General features: G+C 36.6%; 1 protein-coding gene across 1 annotated transcript; it reads right to left on the bottom strand.

Annotated features, from left to right (window-relative positions):
- Nucleotides 1-4,486: 4,486 nt before the first annotated feature.
- LOC113712799 (uncharacterized) lies at nucleotides 4,487-11,498 on the bottom strand. The gene is made up of 10 exons (XM_027236381.2): nucleotides 11,366-11,498; nucleotides 11,103-11,233; nucleotides 10,639-10,744; nucleotides 7,918-8,195; nucleotides 7,669-7,774; nucleotides 7,234-7,590; nucleotides 7,063-7,139; nucleotides 6,814-6,938; nucleotides 5,600-5,974; nucleotides 4,487-4,741 (listed from the first exon to the last, which is right to left on the bottom strand). Exons 2-10 carry the CDS (start codon nucleotides 11,201-11,203, stop codon nucleotides 4,722-4,724), a joined length of 1,545 nt encoding a protein of 514 aa, XP_027092182.1. The 5' UTR covers nucleotides 11,204-11,233; nucleotides 11,366-11,498; the 3' UTR covers nucleotides 4,487-4,721.
- Between the last annotated feature and the right edge of the window lie 913 nt (nucleotides 11,499-12,411).

Raw genomic sequence — 12,411 nt, 5'->3', positions numbered from 1 at the left:
TGTGAGAAAACACTACTTGATTTTTTATGGTTTTTTTTTCTTCTAATATTCTTTTCCAATTTGTTCTGGTTTCATTTGCACCCATGGATTTGTTCATTCTAGCAACATTTCACTGAATCCAACTCCAAGGATTTATTACAGGAAGGAGATATAATTGTTAGGGGCATAAATTTGATTTTCAAGAGAAATCACCTATCCATGGAATAAAACTACTAGTCTGCCATGATTAAGTAAATTCTCATCATTAACCATTCTTGTGATCTTATTTGCCTGAAATTCCGAAGTGCAATATTCTCACGTGATTATGAGCACACAATTGATTCAAGTATTTGGACAGAGTAATGAACTAGGTCTAATAGCCTAGTAATCAATATCAACACAAGCCTAACAGTCATTCACCCCATAATTTGTCTTGGAGAATTCAGCACATTGTATATTCGAGTAATCATGTTGCTCTTGGAAAGAAATGTTGAAGATAGCAGATGCAAAAGGGGGAAGGGCTCTTGTCCCACTATCAAGAGAAGCAAGGTCGTCACGAGACAACCATCCATATGTTAGTCTCCATGGCCGTCGATACAAGCAATTTAAAATCAAAACTGAGATGATGTCCCCTGTATTCTTACAAGGTTGACATGCACCGATTCAAGTGAAAGGTTGTTTGCACTGATTTTTTTCGACCTCCGAATTGTTGCCAATGAGCATGTTGTCAATTTTTTTTTTCCTATAGGCGATAACTACTAGATAACCTATTTATTCTAAATTATAAAGGAAGGAGAGCCTAAAGAGACTTTGTGTTAGGGGCTAGTAGGTACACAGACCTTATTAGATCAAGGGTGTGCTTTGACACAATTTTTGGATTTTTTTTTTCTGCAGGTGGGATTTGAACCTTCACCTACCGCCCAAACAGGGTCTTAAGATCTTACTTGGGCTGTAGGTGGAGGTTCAAATCCCACCTGTAGCAAAAAAAATTCAAGGATTGTGCCAAAGCATTTTCTTGGTCTAGCGGTTACCAATGAGCATTTTGTCGATCGCGTACCACCTGATTTATGCTAGAAAAACCTTATGAACTAACTGATTTTAGTGAAAATGAGAGTGCGCTGATTATGCTGACTTCTATGACGATTACTGATCGTCTCGTCTTGAATGGTATCAAGGACTTGAAATTCGTGTCAAGAGTAACCGATTAGAAAGATGTTGATGATGAAAGCTGATAGGTAAATTAAAGCCGAAAAACTATAAAATATAGAGTATGCTGGTGAAACTCGTGAAGATTGCTTGGAATAGGAGAGAATTCATATATAACCGAGGAAATTTACGGGACCTAAAATTGATTTGGTTAAAAACATTGAAGTAGAAAGAGATGATTGCATGAAAATAAGAAAGCTTTGAGAAATCCTAAATCTAGCTATGAGTTCTAGGAGATAAAAGTAAAGGAAGACAATCAAATTTTCTGTAAATGCCTGGTAATAGCATCGTCTAGTCTTGTTAAGACCACTCTGTTAGAAGCGTTGACACTTTTGATGACGTGAATCTCCCCCAATCCTTTATCATCCTCAACTGGGTCTTGAAGCTTGATCTCCATAGGCTGTCCCTTGTGTGAATCTAATGTTATCTTCTGGTATTTATAATGGTAAATTTCCTCAAAAACCAAGAATGGTTTCTTCTGATGAACTCACCAGTTTCATGGTCCACGTCATTCACCTTAATTCCATCATGGGATTTTAGGGATAATGTAACCATCACTTTCCGAGAGGGATTTTAGGGATAATGTAACCATCCCTTGAGTCTTTCAGAGAGGGAGGATAGCTTTTATTGGCAACCAAAGGCGGGAGGGCAATACACTGTCAACTCGGGCTACAATCTCCTGATGAAGCAAAACAGAAAAAGAAAAACGGGCAGCCCGGATGGAGCTAGCTCCAGTTATGCAGAAGGTAGCCCTCAAGTTATTCAAATGTGGAACACTCTGTGGAATTTAAATATTAAGCACAAGATCAAGTTCTTCATTTGGAAATGCATTCAAGGAGCTCTGCCAGTGAAGGAAGCTGTGAAGAGGAGAACGGGCCAGGGTGATCCTACTTGTACAATTTGTGGAACTTCAGAGGAAACAGTAGAACACCTCCTGTTAACCTGTCCTCATTCGATGAACATTTGGAAGGCAGCTCCTATTCAGTGGGATGGGGCAAAGGATCAACAAGGGAATTTCAAGAGATGGTGGCTAAGGATTTCAGAAGCAAGGCATAGACCAGAGGGGTTGGAACATATTGGTTTAACTGCTAACATCCTGTGGCAGGTGTGGAAAGGAAGAAATAAGAGGGAATTCGAGAAGTCAGATATAGTTACACCTTTCAAAACAATAGCAAGTGCACACAAGGATTGGATGGAACAGCTGCAGGAAGAGGGCACGAAAGGTGGAAAGAGCTCAGAAGAAACAGTCTCTGGACAAGATTTGCAAGATCAGAACTATACAAACGAGGGAGCTGTGATAATGGAAATAGAAACAACAAAGAAAAAAGGACAGCACAATGTTGGGATAGGAGTCACAGTTAAGGAATATGCAAGGAATAGAATGACAGGGTGGATAATGAATGAGATCAGTCTGGGAAACAAAGTCCTAGATGATGCACTAGCTCTGAAATTGGCCTTGTGCAAAGCTGTGCATCGAAACTGGAGTAAGGTTAAGCTGAAGTTCTGTAACAAGGAGCTGTGGCGACAAATCAAACAGCAGAGCCCTGCGAACATTAAGATGGCAACAGTACTGGAAGACATCTCTAAATTACAGAGGTTGTTTTGCATGTGCTCTTTTGACTTGTGTAGACAAGAACATATGTTAGTTAGCAAAAAACTAAGTGATGATGCTTTAGGCGTTATTGTTGATGAGGAAAGACTGTTTCCTCAGTGTTCTTAGAACACTTTCTTGTATAGCTTCTCTCGAGCCGTTGCTCGTATATGTACTCTTTCTCATTAAAGCAATGAAAATATCCTATCGTTTCGGAAAAAAAAAAAAAAAGTAACCATCACTTTCCTAACTTGTAGGGCCATTCGCCGATGCATACATCCTTTCTCTGGCAACAGCTTCGACAGCTCTTTATAGGTACTTGATTGATCTTATCAGACTCTTTCTGTATTGGTAGCTATGTCGATGAACATGTGCCAGCACGCCTTTGCACGTATTGATGAGTGTATATATATTGGTCATCATCGTCGATCTCTATTACAACCCTTACCACTCACACCTATCAGCTTTCTCAACCTTGAGCAAGCACAGTGGCCGGTATGTTCTTGAGTGTCGATTTACACCTTCACCTGCTACAGTTCATGAGTTCTTTGTGATACAGCCAATTATCTCCATGTTGATTATTGATTGGCCTCAAATGAAATATCACATTGTCTGCCGATAAGCTATAAATTGTACCTATCAGTACCATATGGCCAATTATCTCTTTGCCGATAAGTGATGTATATTGCACCAACATATATCAATAAATTTAACCTTTCACTTCAAGTTATATATATTCTATAAATAGTTTACAATAAATTATTATGTATTTCTTGATAACACTTATCCATTCCATCCTCAAAGATGCTATTAGTTCAAAGCATTTCCAAGTCTCCAGAGCAACTCGGTTTAAAAAAAATATTAAAAAAAAGGGTCTCCAGGGCAACAAGTAACGGTGCTAGTCTATCGTCAATTCCGCGGCCTGCGAATTCATTTGGGACGGAAATGATTTTGAAATAAAGGAAAGAAAGACAAAACGAAAAGAAAGGTAAAATAACCAAATTACCCTATTAAATTAGCATCAACACTTGCATGTAGTCCATTCTCAATTAGTTTAGATGATTTTCATTCCACATTAGTTCAAAGCAGGAGAAGGTTCTTAGAGGGATTTCGTAACTTTCGAACAAGCCACAAGGATACTTTGTGTATTTTTCCTCGTAATTACATATTAATAATGTAAATTTATAATATACTAAAGAATTTTAAAAATTTTATGTATCATTTTTGAACTTGAGCAGAGCCCAAAATAAGACCCAAACCCAAATATAATTGGAAATTGAATATGAACCTAAAAGCCCCAAAGCCCAAAAACTGTAGCAATTTTTTTGTGAGCCAAACTCGGACTTGCCAAAAAATAACACTCTTTCCCACGTGCAGATAGACAACAGCCCCCCGGATGAAGAACCATAGAAATACACCAGCACATTAACAAGAAGCCAACTAAAGCAAGCACGTTTCCACATACCCTCTTCAACAACACACAAATTTCTTGACCAATACACTGGAAAGATAAACTTAAAAATCCTAAAGCAGATATCTAAACTCTCGATCAAAGGTCACCTGTTGCGAAACCTGAAACTAACTTAGAGCAAACATTAACGAGCAGATAGGATACTCCGAGTGAAGGAGAGGAGCAAGGCCAATCATCAGTTGGATGGCTCTGAATAATGATGCAAAGTATTTCACACATAGTAAAGAACAATGCACAAGTTGTACAAGCTACTGAACTTGGTCTAGATTTCGTCACTTTGATGAGCCTTAATGTTCTCTGTGAATAACTGTATATCACAAGTACATCACAACTGCACATAAAAGAAGGATATCGGGCCAATCTTGGCCATAACTTACCACGAACAACTATTAACCATTGTTTGTTCCCCTTGATCCTCCTAATTCTACAATCTTCAGCTCTTGTCAGAGTTACATACAGGTAAACAATGCCTATTCAATCGCTGTCCTCATCACCTGCAAGTAGCAAATACAACACACCATATCAATAAATGGTATTGTTTCAAATTTGGTTAATGTCTCGTGCAGTTCCCGAAAGTCTTTTCTAGTCATATGCGCAAATGGTCTTATCTTGTTAAATCATTGCCATATGAACTTAATGTTTATTCTTATTATTATTGGACCAGAGACGCTCAAATATTTTCCACATTTTTGCACATTAGGAGCCAAGAACGTGAACATGCTAAGAACACACAGGAATAGAACATGTGGGAACGAAAACATCACAACTTCAGGGTGCCAAAGCTAACAAGTTAAAAAACCTCCAAGGAGTTAGTTCTAATCTTTTGCTATACATGTTTTTATAAAATAGACAAGCATATTAATTCTGGTTCGACTTCTAAACACAACTGCATGTATATAATAGAAGAAAGATATAGAAGTATGTCATCCAGTACATTCCCCAAAAAGGATATAGTACGGCCCTCATTTCAATAAATTATCATGTTTCCTTACAGGTGATTAAGATTAGAACATTTTTACGGTAAGTGCAAACTTATAGTGCACTTACCATGTATTTAGATGACAGTTCCACTTTTGTTCGAAAACCATAAACTTTCTACCATGTCAAACATCAGGACATTTTTTTTCTTATTTTGCTCTTGTTGGCAGCCTGATCTATTGCATCCAGAGTAAATTGCAGTATTTCCAACATAAGCAAGTAACAATTATAGCAAGGGCTTTTTGAAAGATTCGTAGCCAAACTATAAATCTGACAATTAGAGGAATATGAAAATACCTCCCCACCTATTACGTCATTGAGCTACATTCAGCACCAAAGACACAAAAGAATCTCATATAGCCAATTGCGCATACCTCCGTTAAAATCTTCGCTTTGACTGTCATCTCCATCTTCTTCTCCTTCTTCATCATCAACTTCTTCGTCTTCTTCTCGTTCTTGCTTTTCTTTTTTCTTGTCATCATTTCCACCATCCTCGTCCTTATCAGTGCTAACAGCATTATCACCATCTTTTTCTTGTTCTTGCTTTTCATTTTCATTGTCATCACTTACAGCATCCTTGTCCTTATCAGTACTGACAGCATCATCTCGACCTTTTTCTTTTTTTTGGGGTTTAGGAGGAGGCAAAAAGCTCATGGCTGACCTTCTTCGCGAACTAGTAATAATATTGCTAAGATCAATACCCTCGAGCTCTTTTGCTCTTTCCTTTCTCTTTCTGACTTCTTTGATTTCTGCAACAAAATTCAAACGGTGTAATTGGAAAGTTAAATATAAAGATCCACTAATTATATTTAGAGTAGCTTGCAGGTCATCAACTAGAGACAAAAGTCAGCATAATAAATAAGGAAAAAGACCTTAAAGGTCCAACTGTTACAGCAATTTTCTTCTAGTCACTATTTATTGTAACAAATTTACCGTCTAACTTGTAAAATTTAGTATATCAGTCATCCTGATAATCATCTTCATTAACCTTCCTCTTTCTGCTAAGTTTAGGGGCAATACGTCCATCATTAAAGAATCAAGTGAGCCACTCTTTTCTCAGTTTTCATTTTTTTTCCTTCTCTATGATGTATCTTCCACTTTTTCCCCATTTTTGTAGTTTTTGCTCTTTCCTCAAGTCCTCAGCTCCTCACAGGTGTCAAACTCACTTTCCCCACAACTCTTGCAACCTCCAACTATCCCCTCCTTGACACAACCACCCAACGCAACCTGCAGCTAGCTCCCTTTCTCCCTGTTTTCAACATATTCACCTTTCCTGCAACACTCAACCCTGCCATTCAGTCTCGTACAGGTGATCCCCCCCCCCCCTCTCTTCTCCTTGGTTTTTCCTTGACAGAAAGATTCAAAGTTGCAAACTAGTAGGTACATACAAATCACAATCTAATGTTACATCCTCAAGGTGTGCTTTTGCAACAAATTCAGTGATGATGATGCTTGATGACTTCAAACATAAAAAGCTGATTTTGCATGTTCAAGTTCTGCAGCCAAAATACCTTAAAAGATCTTTCAAAGAAATCTCGTATGCAAGATAATAACCAAGGTCAGTAAGAAAAAAACTACAAAATTTCACCTTTTTCAGAAGGATTTTTTGATAGCCCTTCTTTTGCGAGAATGTCCTCCAATTCCTTTATCAAGAAAGCCTCACGTTTGCCATCAGGTACCTGCTTTGCTTTCTTATAAACTGTAGGTGCAATGCTTTTTAGTTTGGATGGGTGGCGGGACCAAGAAGGAGGGGAGTTCAAGTTTGTCAGAAGTTCGTAACAGCATTAAGAGTTCAGCTAGACATGGAAATTAATCTCAATCTAAACATTATATCTACCTCATTCCACAAGCTTTAATTACTGATTTTAGGTGCTCAACATGTTTCCCAAATGTAGGAGTTGATGCTTCTTTCTTCTGCAAATAAATTATTTTTTGATATTATGAAAATTATAAATTTGAGAGCACAAGATTATTGAAGTAAATGCATATAAAAGAGGAGGGAAGCCACCTTTACAGATTTTTTGGCAGATTGAGATTCACCATCATCAGACACATCTCCTTCATTGTCAGCATCGCTGCTTTCCTCTGAATGCCTTTTCACTAGCTTACTCTGATTTTTGACAGCAACATCAATTTTCTTCTCAGGTCTTTTACGTTTCTTTTCCCTGTCAAGTTTTTTAGCTTCAACTCTTCGAACGGTTTTTCCACTTGATTTCATTTTATGCTGTTCATCATCATCGTCATCGTCTATAGAGCCCAATTTTCTTTCACTACTAGTGCTTTCTGCAGCTTTACTCTGACGATTTCCAGAACTTTTCCTCTTAGCACTCATTGCTGATGTTGAAACATCATTAGCATCAAAAACCTATAAAATGAAGGAATTCGGTGAATGGGGAGCCCAAAAATGCACAAAGATTGAGAGGCATTGAAAAGATACCAGTACCTTTTCTATTTGCTCACGTATAATCTTTTTGAATGGGTCAAGAGCATTTTTACTAAGCTTGAGATCGTCCTCCAAAAACCGGCGAGCTCCAGCCAAAGTAAGTTTCCTAGGGAAGTGCATCATTGACATCAATCAACAAAAAGGAAATAGAAGTGCAGAGTACAGCACAATAATCTACTAACTTCTATACTCCATTTGGCAATTAGTGCAGAATGGGATACATATACACTTATTAAGAAAGATACATACTCAGACTGTGATCTAATATAATCTGCTCTTTCCCAAATGGCGTTCTTTAACATGCTCTCACTAATTTCAATGCCTTGAGAGTCAACCATCTCAGTTTTGGGTGTCAAAACTCCCATTATTGGGGAGTCTTCTTCCTTTTCTGCCTCATCACTAGGGCTCGTTCTAGCCAACTCTTCTTTTTCAGGAGATTTTGTCGCTTCTCCTACAGATGAATTGGCTTCTTTTTCTGTGTGGCTATCTGAATTCTTGGTCTCATAATCATCATCATCATTCAAATTCTAGCATTTTAACAGCAAACAAAATCCTTCAACAACTTTCAATTTATACAAATTGACATAAATAAAACACATTCAATAGCAATTAAAACAATTAAAGTCTGAGGGCAGCAAGGCAGATGAAGTTGCTAATATGGTTACTAGTCTTTTTAATTTTATCTATCTATTCTTTTCATGGTGGTCTTTTTTTTTTGGCTCTAGCTTGAAGTTCTTTTTGTCTCTCTCATTTTGTTTAGTTTGAGAGAAGTACATCAAGAAGGAGAGTCAGCTAAGTTACATACACTCTTATCCTTCCCATAGTACCATTGTTGGATCAGACATGACACAGGTTGTCAGGAATCTCTTTCTGATACTTCCATATGAAGTTTTGCACATGTCACATGCAATGAAAACAAAAGGGAAAAAAAAAGAAAAAAAGAGAAGGGTGCAACGGTTTGAAACAACTGTCCATGCAAGAGTTAGAATTTAATATTGATTAAGGCTATATCTGCATCTCTTTTGCTACCTTGGCTTGTAAGCACCTCTTCTTTTTGTACACTTAAAATATACCAATTTACTTTTAAACATCAGTCATAGAACATTTAAAGCTAGTTGTATGTCATCATATTTGCATAAATGTTACTCGCAAATAAGAATCCAGGACATACTCCAATACCCATTCCCAAGTTGTGTTACAGTCATCACATCCTAATTTAAGAAATTTAATGGATTTGACACCTAGAGCATACCCATTCTCAACACCATATTCAAGGCAATGTAACACGGAGTAGGGGAAGTGGAAATATTGATGTCATAATAGGGCCAAGCATACTTTGAAGAGAATGCAGTAGCTTAAAATGTTTTTTGTATATCCTCTTACAAAGGAGGTAGGAATCAAGCAAGTTTATGAAAAAAATCTGCCAATGGAATTTTAGGATTTTGACAATTGACGTCTGGGTCCAACTATTAGTATTTAGAGTATTCAAGTCATCAAATTAGAATATTTAGATCCAACTTTAGCAATAACCAAGAAAACAATTCTAAATAAAGGAAGTTACACAATTGTAGCAAAGTAGGAAAACATAGTCTTACACTTGGAATTTGCTAGGTCACATGTAGCAAAAGTAAAGAATCACTCCTTAGAAGAAACGGAATCTAAACCTAGTCTTAATTCAGTCAAAGTTCTACTACAATAAGCTGTGTCTCCTTTTATAGAGATGGTGTACATTGTAATGCACTAGTCAATTTTACTTCACAATGAAGTATATTCCTAGGTTGCATCACCTTGGTCATTCAATAGAAAGATCTTCACCCTTAAGGTTACCAAGAAATCTTAGAAGTAACTACATGTGCTAACAAAGTGTGATAGCAAATTGAACGACAAACTACCTTTGCAGTTGGTATTAATGTCAAAGAGCTTTGGCCCAATAGATATTTTAATAAGGCTCAAAGATTCTGCATCAAGAATAGAAACTTGTAACATATATGACATAGATACAAAAGCAGAAGATTTTAAGGGTTTGGTTCAATGAGTTTATCTTTATACTTTTATTTCATTGTTACCTTTTCCCACTCCCAAACACAACCCCCCCGCCCCAACAAAAAAAAGGTAGTTAGTCTAATCTGAAACAGAGGTCATTTTCTCATTTTTCAGTTTCTTGTTTATTCCATTTACAGGAGTCACTTACAGGGGGTCAAAAGTCATTTGCAAAAACTAGAGGCCCTAGTTACAATGCGTACATAACATGGGTAAGATGTAATTAACACTGGAAAGACTGGCCAATTGCATACGGAATTTGCCCTAAGGATTGATTAGTGTAGACTGTTGCGTCTAAGAGAGCAGAAGGGTATTTTTAGCTAGCTCTACTTGAAGAATAAAACAGCTATTAGGAGGGAAGCAGCAAGAAACTTTTGATGTAATTCTATTTTTATATTCTGCAAGAGTATGGTTATGTTGTTATATAGATAGGGAGCAAGAAAGAGGTGGACACATTCAAGGCAAATTAAGAGAACAATTAAAACCTATTAACCATGCGCAGAATAGACTGAAAGGATTTCAATAAGTAGGAACAAGAGCAGACAATAGAGGTAAAAAGCGGAATGCACAAATGGTTGTTTGTTAGTGCCAACTAGGACCTTGGAGTCCCCATTTTCTTAGACTCTTGGTGCAGTTCATCATTAACCATAAGCCAAACCAACCACCTCTCCTCTCTGACCACCCTTGTGGACTTAAACAAATATACATGTAAACTCTGAAAAATAAATAAATATAAACTAAACTAGAAAAGCCGAAAATTGACGTTTGACATACTGATGAAATTCGCACTAATAGTTCAAAGACGCAAATAAAAATGCTTCCAACCAATATTGCTACAAACCTCCCATGAAATTCAGTTCAGCATAACGCACGAATAGTTAACAGATAACAGTTTGCCGGTTACACCCCAATAGGGTAGTATAGATTTACCTTCTCAATGAACTGCTTTATGAAACTCTTATGCACATCCAATGCATATTTCTCAAACCCCAAGTCTTCCTCTAAAATCCTCCGAATACCCGCCAGAGTTAAGGAACTACATTTACAAAAACAACAGAATAATCAAGCAAAAATTTCTAACTAAACGCCTAATGAGATTAATACTAAATTCTGACAACCCAAAAGTCCTCCTAATACAAACAATTATGTCAACAAAAAATGACACAGCATATCATTAGAGAGAGAGAGAGACCCTTTTTACTTCAAGTAACAGTACAAGAACCAGCTAGCATATTTGATGAATTCGAGTAACGATAAGCGCTAAATAAAAGAAACCCTTTTATTTTCTTGAACATCACAGTCTACAGCAAGCAAGATGCTTGACAAAGAATTAGTTTCTGATGCGTTTCTACGAGTTTCAACGAATAAATATATGCAGAGAAAGAGAGATGTACGAAGCGTTGTCTCTGAAATGCTGAAGGCGGGATTGAAGACTGCCCAGTATACGAGCCTCCATGTTCGCTTTCTCCTCCTCCTCCTGCTTCTCCTTTGCCATTGTCGCCGCTAATATATACTCCCTCAGTATCTATATACAAATAAAATCAACAGAAAGTGAACCGGATAAGCTGAAGGATGAGGAACTAGAATTAAAAAGCTAGGGATTTGAAAAGAGGGATTCAAGAAATGGGGCGAAAAAGGGTAAAGAGAAGGGTTTTACTTGGGGATTTAGCGGGGAGACTAGACAGTAGAATGGCTGTTATTAATTTTCTTTTCTTTTTAATTTGTTAGGAAATCAGTCAAAAGAGCGCGATTAATAAAAGATCGATTGGGGAAATTTTGGGGACTTGTTATTAATTTTCTTTTCTTTTTAATTTGATAACTAGGCTTGGTGCCCCGCGGCTTCCGCGGGGTGTCCATTATTAAATATATTAGGGTAATGAAAGATTTATTTAATAGTATAGATTTATAGTATTTTGTATGATAATGGAGTTGGAAGAGTGGTTAGAGTATTGATATATTGGATTGATTTATTGATAAATAAATATAGTAAAATTGGTTTGATTAATAGAATTCGAATAAATAAAGGATAATATTGATTTTGAGAGTTGAGAGATTTGATATATTAATAGTTTATTGGTGAATGGATATTATTGAAGGTAAGGTGATGTGTATAAATTTTTATATAAGAAATAAAAATTATTGGATATGAAAATTATAGAGTTTAATTAGTGGTATTTGAGTAGAAATTTTTTTTGATGAAAATAAGACAATAAATTGAATGAGTGGTTTATAATTTTGGAAATTAAAGAATTAGAATATCGCTTTAGTAAAACTGATATCATTGCTTTTAAAGTACAACTAATAGAACAATAGTGAAAAAAATGAAAACAAAACAAGGAAAAACAGAAAAAAGTACTACTGGCTGAGAATACTAATTCAAGTATTCTAAAAATCAAAAAGGAAAAAAAATACATGTAGTTGGTATATATAGTTGGTATTGAAAATAGAGAGGATTTAAGGGATATATAGTTGGTATGTGTAAGAAAGTACAAGGGAGATGGTTAATTATGATTGTTGGATAAAGTCTCTACTGAAGAGTTGGATATCATAGTTGTTTTCGTTGAGTAGGGTAAAGAGGATTACGCTTCCTTCGTGCAGGAAGTGTTTTTGTGCGAAGTCTGGCCAGCCTTCTGTTATTTCTATTCCTTCGATCTGGAAGATCCATCGAGTTTTAGCATGATAGCAGTTGATGATTCCTATGTC

Source organism: Coffea arabica, chromosome 10e (genome assembly GCF_036785885.1).
Source record: "Coffea arabica cultivar ET-39 chromosome 10e, Coffea Arabica ET-39 HiFi, whole genome shotgun sequence".
Lineage (NCBI taxonomy): Eukaryota > Viridiplantae > Streptophyta > Magnoliopsida > Gentianales > Rubiaceae > Coffea > Coffea arabica.
Note: the sequence above shows the minus strand (reverse complement) of the source record. Positions and strands in the feature narration are given on the sequence as shown.